General features: G+C 37.4%; 3 protein-coding genes across 3 annotated transcripts; all 3 read left to right on the top strand.

Annotated features, from left to right (window-relative positions):
- On the top strand, positions 1–1,209 carry LOC103967166 (universal stress protein A-like protein). Its single transcript, XM_009380430.3, has 4 exons — positions 1–306; positions 441–550; positions 645–763; positions 887–1,209. Exons 1-4 carry the CDS (start codon positions 126–128, stop codon positions 960–962), a joined length of 486 nt encoding a protein of 161 aa, XP_009378705.2. The 5' UTR covers positions 1–125; the 3' UTR covers positions 963–1,209.
- A 1,907-nt stretch (positions 1,210–3,116) lies between these two features.
- Positions 3,117–5,246, top strand: LOC103967165 (GTP-binding protein SAR1A). The gene is made up of 3 exons (XM_009380429.2): positions 3,117–3,510; positions 4,054–4,185; positions 4,737–5,246. The coding sequence occupies exons 1-3, from the start codon at positions 3,382–3,384 to the stop codon at positions 5,055–5,057; spliced, it is 582 nt and encodes a 193-aa protein (XP_009378704.1). The 5' UTR covers positions 3,117–3,381; the 3' UTR covers positions 5,058–5,246.
- A 546-nt stretch (positions 5,247–5,792) lies between these two features.
- Positions 5,793–6,847, top strand: LOC103967164. Its single transcript, XM_009380428.3, has one exon. The coding sequence runs from the start codon at positions 6,052–6,054 to the stop codon at positions 6,643–6,645; it is 594 nt and encodes a 197-aa protein (XP_009378703.2). The 5' UTR covers positions 5,793–6,051; the 3' UTR covers positions 6,646–6,847.
- Positions 6,848–23,058: the final 16,211 nt, after the last annotated feature.

Raw genomic sequence — 23,058 nt, 5'->3', positions numbered from 1 at the left:
CTATATATATTTGCATTCGGGTTTGTGTTATCGATATCTTGAGGCCTCAAAGATTTCCCCAATACCACATACGCACACCAAAGTTCTTCAGGGCAAAACAGAGCAATTTTTATTGAATTATAGCAATGGAGGACGAAAAAATGAAGAGCAGAGAGCAGAAAATTGTGGTGGCAGTAGACGAGAGCGAAGAGAGCATGCATGCTCTCTCCTGGTGTCTGGGAAACCTCTCTTCTCAAAACGCAAACAACACTCTCGTTCTTCTCTATGTCAAACCGCAGCCTGTCCATTCCACTTTCGACGCTGCAGGTAATTGACGTTCCTTTGCAAATTACAACTAACTACATACTTTTTGGTTTCTATTTTGGACCTAATTAATCAATTTGGAATACTGAAATCGAAATATTGCTTTGGAGTTGATGTGTGTGTACTTGATTTTGCAGCATATATGTTTTCGAGCGATGTGGTTGGATGCATGGAAAAATACGGGACTGAGATGGTAAATTCAGTGATGCAAAGAGCCGAAGCTGTTTACAGAAATTTCCAGACCAATGTAATTACTGATTACTGCTATATGTGTTGTGTTCTGCAATTGTGTGTGTTTTTCAATTGATTAATTAATTAACTAATTTATGTGCTACATGCAGGCCCATATTGTGAGAGTAGTAGGCAAAGGAGACCCAAAGAATGTGATATGTAATACGGTTGAGAAACTCAAAGCTGACACTTTGGTCATGGGAAGCCATGGTTATGGTTTCTTTAAGAGGTATATATTATTAATTCATTCACATTAACTAATTATCTGATCCTTGTTTTGTTTTTAATGGTTTGTGATGGAGCTAATGAGTTACATCTGACATCTTGTTGTAAATTTGATATTTTGTTGCAGGACTATTCTTGGAAGTGTGAGTGATTATTGTGCGAAACACGTAGAATGTCCAGTGGTGATCGTGAAGAAATCCTGATCACTGAAAATGGCCCATAATCACGATCAGATTGTAAATTTACAAAAAGCATTGGATTGGGGGTGGGGTTGCGATCAAGGGAAGGGAAGAGGTATCGGATTTCATTGATGTATGCATGTGTCGACACTCAACAGATGAATCATTGAAAAAAATGAAGACGAGGAAAATTAATTATAAATAAGAAAAGAATTATGTAACTTGTACCTGCATGTCCTAAATATGTATGATCATGATTTGTGTTTAATTATGTCCTCCATCTCCATGTGCCTTGAGGTTTAGTAAGAAAAAAGATCAAACTGCTGAACAAGAATTTGATGCAAATTCTAAAGAAGCCAACTTAAATTTAAAAGGGTGGCTAATTAAGGAGCTCTGAGAATAATAATAATCAATGTGCAAACACCAGCAGGATCGATCAATTAATCAATAATTCCAGCTTCTAATGCTAATTAATCAAAATATTGCGACACCAAGATCCACAATTTCACCGGCCGGAAAGAAGCATGCACCTCAACTTCAGTTCTTAGTTTAAAACTTCAAACTAATACCAGCTGAACTTGTGAAACCAAGCAGATAGAAGATGATTATAAATTGAAAGTATGCTTGCTCCATAAGATACCACATCAAGACTACCCTCAGGTGAGATGTCTTTGAAAGAGTGGAGAAAATTTTCCTAATTATTACATCATTCACTCATATAATAGGTTATACAACACATGATCTCCAGAAAAGAATACAAGAGCCAGATGTCTTGAAAAAAAAAGTATGATTTTCATTAGCAATGTGGAAGAATATATATACACACACACACACATATACAATATATTGCTCCCCGAACCCTAAACCCTAAACATTGAAAACCCATTAGTTTTAAGAAGGATTGGAAGATTCTAACATATTTTCAAAAGGGAAAGCGTAACTTATTTTGTGTAGTAATGTGCACTCAAACCCAACTTTAAACCTTAAGCTCTAAACCCTGATACGATGGTTTGTAAACAAATTTTGATCATTATTGCTGATACCATAAATTAAACATTGAAAATCCAAGGTTGGAATTTGTTAAAAAAACGTCCAACGTCCTCAACAACCTTTGTATTAAGTTTGTATCATTTCAAATTTAAGTATTTTGATCTTGTATATCAGATTATGTTCCGTTAGGACTCTATGTATAGCCAATATACTTGTATCTATGTATACGACAATTCAAGGAATGAAAATCATCACTTCCACAATTATTTCAGCTTTTGCATGTGCGTTTCCTTTGTTGTTTTACCTGCAGCTGCGTTTCTACATGGTATCATCTCTCTCTCTGGCTTAACACCCATTTCTCGATACTGTCTCACACTCTCCGCGATGTCACCATCTTCTTCTGCTTCTCCATTCCCAGGACCTAAAATGTGGCTCGGTTTCTGAAGCTTGCTAGCTCCAACTACCTCACCTGGCTTCGTCAGATTAACCCATTTCTTATTGGATGTTGAGGACTCTTATTTAATTGAATTGGAAGAGGGTATTGTGTCCGTCTCCTCAGTATCATCAGGGACACATATAGCGGATAATAAGTAAAAGATAACAATCCTTACACCAACAAGGTGTTTTTATAGGTTCAAAACACAAAATCAAACCCTAATAGGTTTTTACGTCCAAATAGGAAAGAAAATAAACTATTAACTTAGTTTCAAAAGTATCCTTAAAGCTTAAAACGTTGTTTGGGATAGTAAAAAAATGTTTTTGGCCAAAATTGCCCTTATGTCATGAGCGAGGCTGGTGAGTCTTGATCCTTACGTTGTTCTCTTCGAAACGACATATTATAAGTTATATTACACCGATTATCATACATGTATTACACCATCCTTGCAGCTACCAATTTCTAACATTTTTCTAACAAATTTTCATTTAGTACAACTTACTACATCCACAAGCAAAAGATTAACTGTAGGACCAATTTGCTTTCGTTACGAAGGTTATGTTGTGAAACCCAGCCAATTTAAGTGAACATCAAACTTATGAAAAAGGTAAAAACATAAGTACGACTGTACAAGGATGTTAGGGTCCATGATTAATTCAAAATGATTTTTAACCGTAAAATATATAATGAACGATTAAAAAATAAGATTTTCACAAAATAAATCCGATTGGAATTCAAATCTGATTCACCAAGCAAAACTAATGGAACGTGTGAAAAAGATTTACACGAAACCCCGCCAATCTTACATATAATATATTTTAATTAATTAATTTGAGACTTACCGGTCACCACCAAAAACTTGTAGAGCGAGCGGAGAATGAATTAGAATTAGGGATCATCGCAGAGTCAATGAACTCTCATCGGAGGCCTTGATCCGATAAGCATTCGATCGTTGTAGATCCGAGCTCGACCCGACCTATTCCGTTCCGATCCGGTGTCAGCATCAGTAGCGGCAGCATGTTTCTGTTCGACTGGTTCTACGGTGTGCTCGCGTCCCTCGGTCTCTGGCAAAAAGAGGCCAAGATCTTGTTCCTCGGCCTGGATAACGCCGGCAAGACCACCTTGCTCCACATGTTGAAAGACGAGGTCGGTTCCTTCCTCCGCCCCCACTTTTCTTACTCTATCAGCTAATCTTTTTTAAATTCGTGCTTTAATTTCCTTATCGATTGGCTCCTACTTCGGATTCGGGTAATCAGAAACGTTCCGTTTACTTCAATTTTAATCTTTTGAATTCATAGATTAGATTAAATTTACTTTTCCTAAGTTGAAGACTGAGGATTGAGGAAAATAATTGGAATTTTAGGAGTTCGATTTACAAGATCTACAGTTTCCTGCCCAAAAAATCTGTAAAGGGGTTAAATTATTAAGTGTTGCAACTTTGCAATTGATCACTTAAATTTAATGGCAAATCCAAAGCAATCTACAAGGGTAGCTGAATTACAAGATTCAAGTTTATGCCAAAACATGAGCTAGAAAGTCAAAGTTGAAGCAGTTACACTAATGATTAATCCATGCTTTTTTTTTCCTTTTCGTGTTCACATTGCTATGATTGTTTTGAATATTAGGTTGCTGCAAATGGATTGTTGTCTTGCGTGGTAATAATTTGAGTTTTGTTGAACTCGTTTTCAGAGGCTGGTGCAGCATCAGCCCACGCAGTATCCAACATCGGAGGAGTTGAGCATTGGGAAAATCAAGTTCAAGGCCTTTGATTTGGGAGGCCATCAGATTGCTCGTAGAGTTTGGAGGGATTACTATGCAAAGGTTAGACATACATAAAACTTGATTAACGGCCACACTTTTGCTCCATTTTCATACCTCTGCAGAGTCCCTTTCCAATCTCTTGCGTGAACCTAAACCTGCTTGCGAGAGGTCTTTTTTCTGATCATCAATGTGGTGATAAGGCTTAATTTTCGCCATAGTTCAGAAATTCATGGTTTAATGTATGATTTCTGGTCTTCTTTTTCTTGTTCGTTGAGAAAGTCTTCTTTTTTTTTTTTCTTTTCACTTGAATTTTCTTTTTACTCCCTGTATTGGTGCAACAACTTCTTGGAAGCAACTTGTTCTTGTCGTCCTGGTTGAGTGTTGGTTTGTTGGCTCTGCTTAATACAACCAAATTGTGTATTTATGTAAATTTGATTCTAGTGAGTTGTGCCTGAAACTATAGAACCTTGTTCCTCTGACCTTTTATGGATGTTTAAGTTTGAATTTATATTTTTTATTTTATTATCGTCCAATACATGCTGTGTTTGAACTTTCATCGGCAAGGAATGTCTCCAACATGAGCTAACATATCTACACGGTTTGCTTTACAGGTAGATGCTGTGGTGTACCTGGTGGATGCCTATGACAAGGAGCGGTTTGCAGAATCAAAAAAGGAACTAGATGCGCTCCTTTCGGATGAAGCCCTAGCCACTGTCCCATTTCTAATTCTAGGGAACAAGATTGACCTACCATATGCTGCCTCAGAGGATGAGTTGCGGTATCACCTTGGGCTGACCAACTTCACCACCGGCAAGGGGAAGGTAAACCTAACAGACTCAAATGTCCGTCCATTAGAAGTATTTATGTGCAGCATTGTACGGAAAATGGGGTACGGTGATGGTTTCAAATGGCTCTCTCAATACATCAAGTAGGAGGATGTTCGACAAGGTGTACTACTCGTCGCACCTTACCTTGAAAACTTATTCGGTCCTTGTTTTATTTAGGCTCTTGGTGGGATTTCAAATTGGATCTTTGTCTTTGGATTGGTGTGGAAGGAAATATGAATGTCAATACTTTGTAAAAATTTTATTTATGACCTCAATCCTTGTCTAGTTTGTTTCTGTATTGAGCAAGAAAGTAGGATAGATATTGTGCTTGTCTTGTAAAAACTCGATAATATGAATTAGCGCATAATTATTGTGAAAAATACGAGATTTTTAAGTAAATTAAGCATAAGTGAAATGGGCCTCCGCAGCTGCTTGCATCATTATTAAGGCCCAAAGTCACTGTTTTATTAATTTTCCACGGTTAAATAAAAAAATAGAAAAAGAAAAAGGAAAATCAGCAAAATAGAAGTAAAGGATAAGTTCAAAAGTGAATCCTCCAAGGCTGAAAATCTCCTAATGTCCACACGGATTTCCACAGGAAAATGATAATCGCACACCAATTTTCTCTTTTGCTAATTTGCACGAAAATGATTTATGCTTGAGTGGCAATTAAATTAGTTGTACAGAAGTTAGTTAACAGGTTAACATAGTTACGCAGGATTGATGAATGATTAATCCCAGTGACTTGATCGTCAAAGATTCCTCCATCTGTAGGTTCATGTCTGTGACTGGTCCATGAAAATCAAGGTGGTAAAGTGTAACGCACTCCAAAATTCCAAACCCAACGACCCCATCCAAGATTCCAAATTGTATTCGTTAATTAATCGTTTGTACATATAAATATATACCAAGTCAACCATATATCCGTCACCAAGATGGAGCTGGTTAACCAACATATGAAACCTATCCTAGCTATAAGCTAAGCTAAGCTAAGCTATGAAGAATCCCACTGTATAAAATGTGAGTAAACCCCCGAGTCTGTTCGGCTCATTGTCAAATCCTAGTTTGCTTTTGAGCTCCTAATACTTACTTCATCATCATGGGCAATTCCATCTCCCACAGGAAATCCCATGCCACCGGAAAAGTCATACTATCCGACGGCTCTGTGCATGAGTTCAATAAGCCCCTCACCGTTGCCGAGCTCATGCTAGAGAACCCGCAGCAAGTTGTTGTGGAATTCGGCTCTGCTGTCTCCCAAAAAAGGGCAACCCCGTTGCCTGCAGACATGAAGCTCGACATGAAAAAGGTTTACTTGATGCTGCCAATGAAGCGAGGGAAACCACTGTCGTTGTCATCCGAAGAAGTCCGCGGTGTTCTTTTAAGTGCAAATTTGGTTTTACGATCGAGTTCGCTAACGTTTTTACCTTTGTTTGCTCGAATATGCCCGGCAGGCGATCCCGGGCATGCCTTTGTGCTGCCAAACAAGGACAAGGAATCTAGTATGGAGAGGACGTCGTCCAAGGTCGTGAGCAGGCATGTGCCGGAGTTTGATCTGCCGGAAGATTTGGACTCGAGACCGGACTATTTGAGTAGGCAGCTTTCGGGCAAGAGTACTTGGAAACCGAACTTGGATACCATTAAGGAGAAGAAGGCTGACAAGAAGTCTCATTGGTTATTTTCAACTTTGAAGTAAACTAATTAAGAAGAATGTTGTTGATTATGATTGATGTAACGTGAGATTAATTGTATGTGAAGTATGTATTAGAGCTTAAAGGTAAGAGATATATTGTCATCCAGATGGCAAAAGGGTGTAAATTTACCTGTTCGAATCATCAGCCAGTGCTGTTGTTTTCAGTTTCATTTGGATCTTGAATGAATCAGATGTGTTTTGATAATCAAAGGGTCTTACTCTTCAATCTTCATACAAGTATTGCGAGATTATTTATGTTCAATCTTTCCCATACAATACAACAAATCATTTTCAATATTTTCATTAAATTGAATTAGTGACGGGATTTAAGGAATTAATCTATACAGAGATGATGATCCTTGTAGGGAATATGAATCAAGAATAATCTAAGATATCTAGCTAGCTAAAAATGGAAGGAACAAGACGAAGATCATAAACCCAGAATCTATGAATATTAAATTACTTAATGGCCTAACAATGGCATTGGGGAGACTCGGGAAGCAATCAAGGGAAAAAAAACAGACTCACTCGTGGACCGGCCGGGATGCCGATCGGATTGTAGCCCCGTGGAATTTGTGGCAACCAAGGCTATTGGTTTGGTTTCAAAACCTTAAAACAAGGTATTATAATTATGTACAAGGTTGAAGATACCTACCTCCAAAATAAAGCAATTTTGAAGAAGAAGAAAATCTCAAACGGTATTGGCAATTAATTAAATTTATTTTGTTTCGTAAATTAAGCAAAACAAGAAGGGGTTTCATAGTTACAAACTCGATCATGAGCAACGTGTTTGTCATAACTCAAATGAAAACACTCTTAATCATCAAGGAAAGACATATCATAAGAAATCATATTGGATAACTAGTTAGTACTAATACTAATACCTTAAAATTATAAATAAAATTAAAATATATATTGTCCGACTAATCAAAATGTAGTCGGACATGAGTAATGTATTTCTAAATCGAATTGATGGCAACGAAAAAGAAGAAATGAAGGCAAACATGCCAACCTTTTGTGCCATTTATTAGTTTGCAAACTAAATAAAACTCGAACCTTAAATAGTACGTAGTATGATTAAGTTAAGGACTAGGCCATCGAGCCAACATTATCCAAAAGTCCTCTGCTGATTTCTGCCTCTCAAGCTCCTCTAGTCGCATTCTTCTCCGGAACTCTTCAATAAATTGATCGGCTTGGGCATCCACTCCGCAAGGACGACTTTCTAGTGCTGTTGTAGACAACGTTGCCCGAAATTTCTCAGCTGATTTCTTCTTCTCAAGTGCCAATGTCTTACGGAAATCCTCTATAAATTTATCCGCTTCCACATCAACTCTGCATAGACGATTATGTTCTAGTGTTGTAGGAGTAGTAGTGACTATAGTAGTAGTAGTGTTGGTTATTTTCTTATACACGTCGTCCAAACCCAAGGCTTCCTCATCAAGATGAAGCCCATCTTCCAAGACATGATGGTCATGCAGGTCCTTGTGAAGCACGTCATCTTGGTCACTTGTATTAGCTGTGGCAAAGCTACTTTGTGAACCCTCCATTTCGTCTTGCGACCTGGGCATCAAAAGGGTTGGACTTGGAGCAAGTACGAGGGTTTTTTTGTCCCTGCTGGCTCCTTCCGTGCGCGATAGCGAAAGGCTCTTTTGGGTTGACAGATGCTCTTGGTAGGGGTAGCGATTATACTGATGGCAATAGTGGAGGTGGTGGAAGAAAGGACGAGTACTAGAACAGTATTGGGTATTAAGACGGAGATTTGATGATCCCCTCACAAGGCCAAGGGGCAGTTTTGAGCGCACCGCACGCATCAAGTGCTTCCAACCCAAGCCCGTCTTAGTCTTAGACTTTGGGGATGTAAACTTGTCTGATCTAGTAATTAAGCAAGACATATCGATCACACAATCACAACACTGCTACTAGGTTATTTCTAATTTCTAATGGCCCCCGGTTTCTGCAATGGCTTTTGATTGAATGAGTTTTCTAAGTTTCTAATAACCTAGATTATGGGGTAAAAATGGAAATGGCGGTCATCAGTGTTTTCGTGAATTAATTTAATATTATGGCTAGAACTGATTTTTTGCCAATAAATTAGATTTAGAATTCGTTATTTGATTCCTTAATGTTCTCCTTAATTAATTACTACATGGTAATTGCTCTTGATTGTCTCTTTACGGTTTATTTGTTTGATTTTGAACAAGTTTAGCACAATCCATCTGAAATTAAGTGATCTCTCTCTCTCTCTCTCTCTCTCTCTCTCTCTCTCTCTACACGATAGGAGTAGGAGTAGGCGATGATATTGTGCGATAATAATTCACATATATTGCTCAGGATTCGGGAAGCGGAGGAAATAAATTACATAAGTGAATAATTTTAAACATGAAATGAGATTCATCAAAGCAGAGGATTTTTTATGTAGATTAAGTAACAGAGTGAATTGAACATCAAGTGGAAATAGATAGCAAGAAAAAAGCTTTGTAGATTTGGGGTCATGAGCCATTACTTTGAAGAGAACGGCGGCGTCATCAACCAAATTTCATGGATTTCAATGTTTATTACTTATTACGGTGTTAATATTTAAGGATGCTTTTGGTATTCTATTATTAGTTTAATCTCCTTCCTATTTGGATGTTAAGATCTTTGAGCATCTTCAACCGAGGTAGCAATTGGATAGCAAAGTTAGGTTTGTTATGCCACGTAAGAAAATGCATTTTCAAAAGCGGTAGAAACTTTTACGAGGTAAGTTGCTACTTTTTTTTTTTTTTTGGACAAACAATATTATCTTGTTCAAGTTAGTAAATTATGTCGTACAATATATTTTATTCAAAAATATTATTTGATAAAATTTAGATCCCGCAAGATAAGTTAAACTTAAGATACTAATATTTTATAGTGAAAAATAAATTTTGAAGAGTGAGTTTAAGTGAAATTTTTTTAAAGTATAAGAGTGTCAAATAAGTTAGCAAATAACACGTTTAAATAAAAGATTTCTTTAACTCCTTTGGAAATGCACTTATCAGTTTTTGTCAAGTTGCAGCTTAGCTGACACATCCCGACTCGGAATGTCCACTAGGATTTCGAATCGAACTGTGCTGGCCAACACCTGGAAGGTGACGAAGCCATAAAGTATAATGATGTGGACAATGTGAATAAATTTAAACCTAAAAGTGCCTAAGGACCAGAGTGCACTGCAAGCGGGAACGAGCCCGTTTCACATGCAACGTCAGAGCATAAGTAAAGTACAGTAGTGTGGGTAAGGATCATACCCTCAGAGGTAACCACCTATATTGAAATTCGCCACAAATGCTCGTCAATACGAACATCCAACAGCTAAAACTTGGAGGGGCGCAAAAACAAGGGTGAGTGGGCCTGAAAATAAAGTTTTTAAGAAAAACCTTTTGAAAACATTATAACCCCTTGCCGTAAAACCCGTATAATTTTCCAAAAATAATAATACATACGTATATAGAAATCATGCTCGAGACTAGTGAAAACCAAGTATATGCCATATCAAGTATCTCAGCAATGAAATAAGTAAGCCAGGTGAAATAAATCAATGTAAAATGATATGCCAGTCGGAGTCACCTAACGTGACCTGTACGACTCTAAACCTGCACACGAGTAGAAACCACCTAATGTGGTTTGTACGACAGGCTGGGTGTAAATAAATACGCTCAAGTGCTACGATCACATGAAGGCTGTGAGAAGTATCACAAGTCACTTATGAGTCGGAACCATCTAATGTGGTCTGTACGACAGGCTGACACCTGCCTTGGATCCAAGGTGAGCGTGTGGTGAGGGTGGTGAACGATCACGTGAAGGTTAGGCCCTGACCTCGGGCGGAGCACTAACACCGGGATGCAGGATAATGAGTACCAAATGCATCCAGGCATAACCATATACATCACAACCACTAACATCATAATGTACTCACATGTAGCTTACCTAGGCTCTGCAACATCATGCAACATTATACATGACTACACCAATGCATATACTAAAATATAACACAAGTATGACATGGCATTTCAATCACATTTCATTTAAAACAATTTTTGGGAAAAACGTAAAGTATACATACGTGTATATATAGAAAACCAAAAGCCCACTCACCTGGAGTCTGTGCTACAACTCCCTAGCACAACATCAAGGCGTCATGAACGATCGGCGCCTAGAACAATTATCAAATCATGTCTTAGAATTCTTATCAATAGAACATATAACTTACATGTCCTAATTGGGAAGATCCGTTCGTCGGATTCCCGATCCGTAAGTTTCTAATATCCTTAAATATTACATATTATAACGTATCAAAGTTTGGTGACGATCCAACGGTCGAACCATCGATTGCTATAATAATCAAGCGGCGGACTTTCATGGAACTATGTTCAAATGACGGAAATTCGTCAATCGGACTTCACTCATGGAATCAGAGTATTCAAATTTAACCTAGGAAGGTCAAAGGACATCTCGGCCCACGCGCCGTCACAGGTGGCGGTTGCCCGCCCCAACTTGCCGGAAAATTCAACTATTTCTAAAAATTACCAAACTAGTCATGATTCCTGGGTTCAAGGGAAGTATTTTGGTGGGTTTGATCGACGTTGATGGTTGCACGAAGAGTGGATCACCACTGTGACACCGACGGATTCACCCTCGGGAGTCCCTCTTCGTTTCAAGGCCAAAATCACTTTAATTTGAGGTGGAACTGGAAGAAGGAAGGTCGCAGACTTGGGTTTGGGTAATGGCGACGCCCAGATTGCCGAAAGAATGTCGGAATCGACGCAGGATGTCACGAACTCGAGTCGGGTCGACGGGATTGGAACCGGGTCAGGAGTGATCTCGTGCTCCTCCCCTCCTCTCCTTTTTCCTCCTTTCTCCTTTTCTGATTGGGCAGAGCCCATTTCTTTTTCCTTTTCTAATTTGTCTCACTTCTCCCTCCTTTCTCTTCTTTATACTCCATCTGCACTGACCATCCTTTGTTCCTTTTAATCTGGGCCACACACGTGGCATCCCATATTTTGCTAAAAAAATATGGAATTTTCTAGATATTAACCAATTTACTAAAATGCCCCTAACTTTAAACGTTAATAACTCCTTCATTATAACTCCAAATTGTGTTCCGTTTGCGCCCACGCGTCCGTAGCGACAAGTCCTACAAGGATACGCTAAGAAAATGAATCTTATGTGACACAACGTGGAAGTCAACAAAAATCAATACTTTGCCTTGAAGGGCATTTTCGTAAATTCATATTTAAAAATTATAAAAATCGTAATAATTGGGGACGGGTCGTTACACTAGCCCACTTTATTGTACAGTGTACATGACTGTTTTTTTAGTCTCTCTTCAGATTCAGAGTTGAAAGAAAGAAAGGAGGCAATGAATATAATTTTATCAAAATAGATATGATTGAGATTGGGTTTTATCCATGTATAATCAAATCTTTCAACAACTCGTTTGTCGTGTTACTTCCCCAATCCCATTGTGATAGGTACGTTGATCATTTTGTTAGCGAATTATAGGATCCGATCCAGAGCAATAATCATGACACAATTAGGTATATGATCCAATCCCAACTAATAAATTATGATAAGCAAGCAATATCATAAAGTCCACAGAATAATATTCCTTAATTTTGATTTCCCAGATCTCATGATACATAATTACGTATAAATTTGTTGCTTACAGCCCTCCGGGTAGGTCCAGGGAAAAAAAATTTACCGCATACAAAACTAACTTTTATCGATCGGTGCATTCCAGCAATTAAATCGAGTATGGACAATGTATAGTTGCGTTTAGTCCATGATTGTACCTTCATCTTCATGTTGATTGTTGAGAAATACAAATGGAGGCAGATTGTCTGTCCTCCTGTTTGGGTGCATTTTTCATCCCCTTCTATTTATGCGGTCATGGTTATGTCATGTCAACATTTTATATTTCTATTGCTTATTGTCTTATTATCTCTATAAAAAAATCAATATAAAATGTTGACGTGGTTTAACCGTGACCGCACAAAATACGAGAAAATGAGAAGGGCATCCAAACAGGAGGGCAGACAATCTGCCTCCTATACAAATGTCATATCATTTTCTGTTTCATGGGAACTCACTCGTGGTATTAACTTATTCAGGAAGGAAAATGGGTACATACTACATATTGTTGAGCTTGCCCAAGCATGCATACAACTTAGCCCCCACGCTGTCCTGCGACGCCCAATGATTAATTATCAGGCTTATTACAATGAGGGCCCCCAAATATAATTTATGGAATGAGGATCCTCTTTATAAGGATCTCGGAGATTTTCAAATTGTGTCCTTTCATCATACATCGTGCGGTCAGAAATCATTTTAAATAATTTTATTTAAAATTAAATATGAATAGTATTTAACAAAAATTGACCGCACGATGTTCAATGAACGGACACGATTTGAAGATTCCTAGGATCCTCATTCTATTTTATGAGTCGAAACTTTTTGGAATGTCTTATATTAATATTAGGAAACATGTGGTGCAACGAGAATGACTCGATTTTTTATTTATGATGAAATCTTGTAAAATTCTCAAAATTGTTTTTTGGGTTATAACTTATAACTCACATGTTTTGTGAAAAAAAATATTATATTTAATTTTAGAAGATATTTTACATGGGACCTAAGGAAAATGTTGCAAGACCTTTACATGTGATTCTACCATTTATTAGATCTCGAAATTGTTTTTATTAAATTTATAGTTGAAAAATAGAAAAAATAATATAAACTAATAGAAGGGCCTCCAAATATATTATGTGTCAAAAATATTTGGAATGTTCTAATTATTATTATGAAACATGTGGTGCAACGAGAATAACTCAAATTTTGATTTATAATAAATCTTGTAAAAATTCTCACAATCGCTTTGAAAACGTGGGTTCTAACTCACAGTATTTTTATTGAAAATTTGGTTTTAGAAAATATTTTAAGTGGAAGTTAAAAAAAAAAAGTTGCAAGACTTTTGGATAAATTGTACTATTTATTAGATCCTAAAACTATTTTTTATTAATTTTTAAAGTTAGAAAATAGAACAAATATTATTAACAAATAGAGGGAGCCCCAAATATATTATGTGTCAAAAATCATTAGAACGTCCTAAATTAATATAAGGAACATTTGGCATGCCCGAGAATGACTCAAATTTTGGCTTATAATGAATCCTGTAAAAGTTTCAAAAATTGCTTTAAAAACGTGAGTTTAGTTTTAGAAAATATTTTGTATGGGAGCTAAAGAAAATGATGCAAGACCTTTACATGTGATTTTACCATCTATTAGATCCCAAAACTGTTTTTTATTATTTTTTAAAGTTAAAAAGTTGAAAAAATTATTATGAACTAATAGAGGGGCCCTAGTTATGTCCTATGAGTTGAAAATCTTCAGACTGTCCTAACTAATATTAGGAAACATGTGGTGCGACGAGAATGATTTGAATTGTGGCTTATAATGAATTTTAGAAAAATTAAAATATTTAGTTTTAGGAAATATTTTGCGTGAGAGCTAAGCAAAATGTTGTAAGACCTTTGGATGTGATTCTACCATTCATTAGGTCCCAAAACTATTTTTTATTATTTTTTAAAATAGAAATTCGTACATAAATCATCATTCAAACAATTTATTTTCACCTTCGCCTCACCATGAAGTTTTGAATATTAAAGTAAGACTTGCAATTGATATTCTTGAGGATGGAACCCCATTTTAACAATATTTTGGACTTCACTACTATATCTTTCACTTATTTTTTAAACTTTTGGCTTAAAGATTATACTAAATATACATTTATTGCTCTATAAACCATAAAACCGCTTCCAAATGTCTTATAAAGTTTTCTTTATTGTTCACAGAAAATATTTCGCAAAAATAAAAAATTTGCATTTTTAACAAAAAAAATATATGTGCTAGGCGAGCTTGGTGCATGCAAAATAAAACGCACTCTGCGCATGCAAAACAAGGCAGAGTCTGCGCACGCAAAGCAAGGCGGGTTTCATGTAGGCAAAACGAGATGAACTTGGAACCCCATTTTAACAATGTTTTGACATTCACTACTATATTTTTTACTTATTTTTTTAGTTTTCAGCTTAAATATTCTATTAAATATACATTTGTTGCTCAATAAATCATAAAACCGCTTTCAAATGCCTTATAAAGTTTTCCTTTACGTTCCCAGAAAATATTTTGTGAAAATAAAAAAATTGCACTTTTCACAAAAACGTGGGTTAACACTCACGGTTTTTAGTCGGTTTTGCAAATTCGTATTCATCGTTCAATCTATTTATTCTTACCTTCACCTCGCCATGAAGTTTGAAAATTAATGTAAGACTTTCCGTTGATACTCTTGAGGGTAGAACCCGAATTGCAATGTTTTGGGCCTCACTACTATATTTTTACTTAGATTTTTTTATTGCGGCTTAAATATTCTACCAAATATACATTTGTTACTCAATAAATCATAAATCCACTTCCAAATGCCTTATAAAGTTTTCATTAATGCGCATGGAAAATATTTCGCAAAAATAAAAAATTTGCAATGTAACGACCTGTCCCAAAAAATTATAATCTTTATAATTTTAAATGTAAATTTACGGAAATGTCCTTCGAGGTAAAGACCTTGACTTTTGTTGACCGTCTTGTCATGTCACATAAGGTTCATTTTCTTGGTGAATCTTCATAGCACTCGTCGCTACGAACGCGTGGGCGCAAACGGAACGTAATTTGGAGTTATAACAAAGAAGTTATTAACAAATGAAGTCGAGGGCAAAATTGTAAATTTATTATTTTTTGGAATGCTCCAGATTTTTGGAGCAAAATCCGGAAAGCCACGTGTGTGGTCTAGATTAAAAGGAAGAAAAGTTGGGCAGTGGAGATAAAAGATAAAGGAGAGGAAGGAGGATGGGCACTGCCCAATCGGGAGAAGAGAAAGAAGTGAGTGACCAACGGGAAGAAAGACCGAGAAGGGAAAGGAGGGAAAAGGAGATGGAGGGAATCGATCAGATTCCCTTTGACCCGCGCGATGACCCGACTTCCTTGGAGTTTTTCGACGGTTTTCTGTCCAATTTTCCCGCAATCTTCAACCTTCCATCACCACCAAACCTCACCACAACACCCCATCACCTAATTCTAACCAAACCCGATGAATTTTAGCCCTAATGTGGTGAGAAAACCCACCAATGGGTCCGGGTGGGTCTTGGCCTTGAATCACCATTTGTGAAATGATTTATGTCGATCTCTATTGCCATTAGACTCTCCTTGAACCCAGGAACAAACCCCAACCAACCATTGAGGCAGCGGAGCACTAGAGGAGTCGAATCAATGCACACCAAAATCTAGGGTTCCGATGGGTTTGGGTGAAATTGAGGCTTTTCCCGATCAAGTTGGCCTTAGTCACAGGTATGAAAGTTATTCCTCACATCGAGGTCTTCATTCTTGTAAAATTTGAGAATTTTTGGAGTTGTTGGATTTTCCGACGAGTCAGGGCGGATGCGGCGATGCATGGGGGAAAAACCCAAGGTTCTTCCTTAGATTCCTAGACATGCAGGACCCAAATCCGCCCTTCATTTTATGAAATTTTCATTGTTTGGTTATATTTCCGTTAAGGGCTGCCACTTGGTTAATAAATGAATCGACAATCCGTCCGTTGGATTGTCACCAAACTTTGATACATTATAGTACGTAATATTTGAGGATATTAGAAACTTACGGATCTTCCCGAATAGGATATGTAAGTTACGTGTTCCTTATGATAAGAATTATGAGACGTGATTTGATAATTGTTCTAGGTGCCGATCGTTCGTGATGCCTTGATATTCATGCTAGAGAGTTGTAGTGCGGACCTCAGACGAGTGGGTCTTTTTCCTTTTTATAGTGTATATATATGTATATAAATTTTTTAGTTTCCACAAATGTTTTGAACTGAATTATGCATAGCATGCCATGATTTAAAGATGTTATATTTAAATATTGCATTATGATAAGATTTGTGATTATGCCAAATGATCCTACGGGGGCGCAGGTAAGTTCAGGTATGTTATTATGTGATTGAAGTGGTTGCATTATATGAGCATGCATATATTCATTTATAGCTCATCATTGCTGCATCCTTGTGTTAGTGCTCCCGCCCCGGGTCAGGGCACAGCCTTCAAGTGTATGTTCACCTCCCGCACCGCATGCTTGCCTTGGATCCAAGTAGGTGCTAGCTTGTCATACATACTACATTAAGCAATTCATACTTGTTGGTGACTCGCAATTTATCGCTAGCCATCACGTGATCGTAGCATTAGAGCATATATATTTACACCCAGCCTGTTGTACAGATCACACTAGGTGACTCCGACTTGTGTGCTAGCATAGATTGATGAGCAATAGGTCCAGTCGTACATGTCACATTAGGTGACTCCGACTAACATGCTAATTTAGACAGATTTCACAGCTGACTTACATTTATTATTGCAGAGATACTGTAGTATGGCATGCTTATGTTTTCACTGTACTTGTGCATTCATTTTCGTACTTACGAAGTATTATTATAGTTTTTGTACCGATGAGGATTATTGGCAAATCTTGGCATAGACGATTACCATTGATGGTATAATTCTCACCCTATTTTACTGTACTGTACTTATGATATGTCATCACGTGTGAAATGAGTTCATACCCGCTCACCGCGCACTCTTGTATTTAGGCACTTTTAGGTTTAAATTTATTCACATTTTCCACATCACTACACTTTATGGCTTCATCACCTTATAGGTGTCGATCAGCACAGCTCGATTTGGAGTCCTAGTGGATATTCCGGATCGGGGTGTGTCATGCAAAACCGATTAAAAACAGTGATTGTTAAAAAAAAAAAAAATGTGGGTGTACTCACGGTTTTTAGTTGGTATTTGCAAATTCGTACATAAAATATCGTTTTACCTATTTATTTTCACCTTTTCCTCACCGTGAAGTTTTGAAAATTGAGGTAAGACTTTGGGTTAATATTCTTGAGGGTGGAACCCCATTTTAATAATGTTTTGGTCGGCTTAAAGATTCAACTAAATATACATTTGTTGCTCAATAAGTCATAAAATCGCTTTTAAATGTCTTATAAAATTTTCCTTAATGCTCACAAAAAATATTTTGCAAAAATAAGAAATTTGCATTTTTCACAAAAATGTGGGTTAATACTCAAAGTTTCAGTCGGTTGTGCAAATTAGTACATAAATCATCGTTCAATCTATTTACTTTCACCTCCGCCGTACTGTGAAGTTTTGAAAATTAAGGTAAGACTTTCCGTTGATATCCTTGATGGTGGAACTGTGACATCCCACATCGCCCAGGGGTGATCCTTAAATGTATATTCCCATCCCTACCTAGCACGAGGCCTTTTGGGAGCTCACTGGCTTCGGGTTCCGTAGGAACTCCGAAGTTAAGCGAGTAGCGCTTGAGAGCATTCCCAGGATGGGTGACCCATCGGGAAGTTCTCGTGTGAGTTCCCAAAAACAAAACCGTGAGGGCGTGGTCGGGGCCCAAAGCGGACAATATCGTGCTACGGTAGTGGAGCGGGCCCGGGAAGTGGTCCCCCCCGGGCCGGGATGTGACAATTTGGTATCAGAGCCTAACCCTAGTCGCGTGTGTGCCGACGAGGACGTCGGGCCCCTAAGGGGGGTGGATTGTGACATCCCACATCGCCCAGGGGAGTGATCCTTAAATGTATATTCCCATCCTTACCTAGCACGAGGCCTTTTGGGAGCTCACTGGCTTCGGGTTCCGTAGGAACTCCGAAGTTAAGCGAGTAGCGCGCGAGAGCACTCCCAGGATGGGTGACCCATCGGGAAGTTCTCGTGTGAGTTCCCAAAAACAAAAACCGTGAGGGCGTGGTGGGGGCCCAAAGCGGACAATATCGTGCTACGGTGGTGGAGCGGGCCCGGGAAGTCGTCCCACCCGGGCCGGGATGTGACAATTTGGTATCAGAGCCTAACCCTGGCCGCGTGTGTGCCGACGAGGACGTCGGGCCCCTAAGGGGGGTGGATTGTGACATCCCACATCGCCCAGGGGTGATCCTTAAATGTATATTCCCATCCCTACCTAGCACGAGGCCTTTTGGGAGCTCACTGGCTTCGGGTTCCGTAGGAACTCCGAAGTTAAGCGAGTAGCGCTTGAGAGCATTCCCAGGATGGGTGACCCATCGGGAAGTTCTCGTGTGAGTTCCCAAAAACAAAACCGTGAGGGCGTGGTCGGGGCCCAAAGCGGACAATATCGTGCTAATGTAGTGGAGCGGGCCCGGGAAGTGGTCCCCCCCGGGCCGGGATGTGACAGGAACCCCATTTTAATAATGTTTTCAGCCTCACTACGATATTTTTAACTTATGTTTTTAGTTTTCAACTTAAATGTTCTACTAAATATACATTTATTGCTGAATAAATCATAAAACCGCTACCATTTCCAAATGCCTTAAAAAAAAATCTTAATGCTTACGGAAAATATTTCGCGAAAATAAAATATTTGCATTTTTCACAAAAACATGGGTTAACATCCACCTTTTTTGTGAAAATACAAATTTTTTATTTTCTTGAAATATTTTCCATGAGCATTAAGGAAATCTTTATAATGTATTTGAAAATGGATTTATGATTTATTGAGCAACAAGTGTTTATTTAGAAGAATATTTAAGCTGAAAAGTAGTTTAGATTTAGATAAAAGATAAATTAACAAAATAAAAGGGTCCAAGTATCTTTAAATTTAGGTTTTAAATCATTGATTACAAGTGTTTAAACAAAAATATAATAGATTTTACACAAAAAAATATATTTAGAAGAGCATGAATATGATAATTTGTTGTAGTGGTAAGAGAAATTAAAGAAAAACTAACAAAAATGATTCAAATTCTTGGGGGTGGCAGAAAGGCACGCGTTTGTGGCAGCTAGAAAGAACCGTTCTGCCACCCCCAAGAATTTGAATGATTTTTGTTAGTTTTTCTTTTCTTTCTCTTACCATTACAACAAACTATTATATTCATGTTCTTCAAAATATATTTTATCCGTGTGTGGAGCTCGACTCGTTTTCTAGCATTCGAGAGTTCGTCTCATTCTGCGTGCGCGGAGCCCGCCTCGTGTTGTGTGCCTGGGTTCGCCTCATTTTGCATGTGAGGTGTTTGCATCATTTTGCATGCCAGAAGCTCACCATTTTTGCGTCCACCGAGCTCGTGTTGTTTTGGTGTGCATGGAACCAGCATCGTTTTTCATGCGCAGGGCTGGGCTCAATTTGTGCGAAGTATTCCTCCTCGTTTTTTGTTCGCGAGTTCGCCTCGTTTTGCATGCCAGAAGCACTCCCTGTTTTCTATGAGAGAAGCCCGCCTTGTATTACGTGCCATGTTTCACCTCATTCTATGTGAGCTAAGTCCGCCTCGTTTTACATACGTTGAGCCCACCTAACACCCATGTTTTTTGACAAAAATGCAAATTTTTATTTTCAAAAAATAATTTTCCTAAGCATTAAGTTAGACTTTTTAAGGAATTTGGAAGTAGATTTACAGTTTATTGAGCAACAAATTTATATTTAGTAGAATATTTGAGCAAAAGACTAAAAAAATAAGTGAAAAACATAGTAGTGAGTCCCAAAACACTATCAAACGGGGTTTGTCACTCAAGAATCTCAACGGAAAGTTTCACCTTTATTTTTAGAACTTCACAGTGAGGCGAAGGTGAAAATAAATTGATTGAACGGTGATTTATGTACGAATTTGCAAAACCGACTGAAAACCGTGAGTGTTAATCCACGTTTTTTTTGTGAAAAATGAATTTTTTTTTATTTTCTTGAAATATTTTCCGTGAGCGTTAAGGAAATCTTTATAATGTATCTGAAAACGGATTTACGATTTATTGAGCAACATATGTATATTTAGTAGAATATTTAAGCTGAAAAGTAGTTTAGATTTAGATAAAAGAAAAATTAACAAAACAAAAAAGGTTCGAATATCTTTAAACTTGGGTTTTAAATCGCTGGTTACAAGTGTTTAAACACAAACTATAATAGATTTTGCACGAAAAAATATATTTAGAAGAGTATGAATATGATAGTTTGTTGTAGTGGTAAGAGAAATTAAAGAAAAATTGAGAAAAATGATTCAAATTCTAGGGTGGCAGAAAGTCAAGCATGACATTGAGGCAACCAAAATGGAATCAATACCTTTCTACCACCCTCAAGAATTTGAATCATTTTTGTTAGTTTTTCTTTTATTTCTCTTACCAATACAATAAACTATCATATTTATGTTCTTCAAAATATATTTTGTCTGTGCGTGGAGCTCGACTTGTTTTCTTTCTGACCATCCGAGAGTTTGCCTTGTTCTGTGTGCGCAAAGCCCGCCTTGTCACATCTCGGCCTGGGCCCCCACCACATATAAATTAAAATCTAAAAGTGCCTAAGTACACGAGTGCGCGGTGAGGGGGTCTGGACCCATTTTACGCGTGATACAGAGCATAAGTATAGTACAGTAAGGTAAGATAATGATTATACCATCAAAAGAATCCACTTGTACTGGGAAGTGCCACAAATCCTCATCGATATGGAAACTCCAACATTGGCTAGTAGGCTGGAAAAGATTGTAATATACCTAGCTAATACACATCACACTTTATGGCTTCGTCACCTTCCTGGTGTTGGCCAGCACGCCTCGATTTAGGATCCAAATGGATATTCCGGGTCAGGGTGTGTCACGCCTCGTCTTGTGTGCATGGGTTCGCCTTTTTCTAAATGTGAGGTGTCTACATCGTTTTGCATGCCAGATGCCCGCCCTTTTTGTATCCATAGAGTTTGCATTGTTTTAGCGTGCATGGAATCAACCTCGTTTTTTGTGCGCAAGGATGGGCTCGGTTTGTGCGAAGTATCCTTCCTTATTTTTCGTTCGCAAGCTCGCCTCGTTTTGTGTGCAAGAGGCATGCCTTGTTTTCTATAAGCAAAGCCCGCCTTGTATTGCGTGCCATGTTTCACCTCGTTCTGCGTGAGCTGAGTTCACCTCGTTTTGCGTGCGTTGAGCCCGCCTAACACCCATGTTTTTTTTGACAAAAATGCAAATTTTTTATTTTCGAAAAATAATTTTCCTGAGCATTAAGTTAGATTTTTAAGGAATTTGGAGGTAGTTTTACAGTTTATTGAGTAATAAATGTATATTTAGTAGAATATTTGAGCCGAAAACTAAAAAAATAAGTGAAAAACATAGTAGTGAGTCCTAGAACACTGTCAAAAGGGGTTCGTCACTCAAGAATCTCAACGGAAAGTCTCACCCTTATTTTCAACTACACCTAGCAGTGAAGTTTTGAAAATTAAGTTAAGAAAAATGTTGCAAGACTTTTGAGTGTGATTCTACCATTTATTAGGTCGCGAGACTATTTTTTTATTGATTTTTATAGTTGAAAATAAAACAAAAATATAAACTAATAGAGGGTCTTATGTGTCAAAAATCAACTGAATGCCTTTAATTAATTTTAAAAAACATGTGGTGTGATGAGAATAATTCGAATTTTGGCTTATATAAAAATAATTGGGTTGTAGTAGGTGGCATATTGTTAACCATTGGATTTGGTTGAACAATCCAAGATAAAAGGAGGGGATATGAGGGCAGACAAAAAAGAGAGGACAGAAAAAAGAGGTGGCCTACCCGTTAACAGTTGGATGTAACATATAGTGAGAGGAACTATCCACGCACTTTTGTTAATTTCTATCATTTGATATTTTTCAATTTATTCAATCCGACGGTCGAAAATTAAAATGATTGTATAGAAAATACAATAAAAGGGAGGACGATTTTCTCCTCTCCTAATCTTTCTCCTCTTTCTTTCCCTCTTACTTGAACGATTATGATTAAATCATGTTAATATTTTATATAGTTTTTTTAGGGAGTTTTAACAAAAAACTTACGGTATTATTCACTTTAACGAAAAACCACATTTTTACATTAAAAAGTCAATCATGGTACTATTCATTTTACCCTTTATTTTGTCCTTATCATTAAAACTCAAAGTTTTCAAACCCTTTTCATTAGTTTTCATTTTTTTTTATAGAGACAATAAAACAAAAAAGTAAAGTGTGAGAAGAGAAAAGGGGGAGGAGATGAAAATAAAAGGAGAAAATCTTATTTCAAGAAAAAATGTGTGAATAAAACCATTATATATAGTATATATTACTACTTACCAGAAAAGAGACTCAACACAATACAAGTTGCTGTCCCATTTTCATTTCCCCATGCCCAAGACCTCTATATTCTAATATTAACATCAATGCACGAACATAGCCATATAATAACGAGAAATGTCAAGAAGATTTTTTTTTTTTTAAATGGGATGGGATTATTTACTGCATCATATTATTTGCATAATATTTTATAATGTAGATACGAGAATTGACGTTAAAATGTAA

The sequence above is a fragment of a genome, unplaced genomic scaffold (assembly GCF_019419815.1).
Source record: "Pyrus x bretschneideri cultivar Hongxiangsu unplaced genomic scaffold, Pyrus_bretschneideri_v1 Contig23, whole genome shotgun sequence".
NCBI classification, from domain to species: domain Eukaryota; kingdom Viridiplantae; phylum Streptophyta; class Magnoliopsida; order Rosales; family Rosaceae; genus Pyrus; species Pyrus x bretschneideri.
This window is presented reverse-complemented; position numbering and strand designations above follow the sequence as displayed.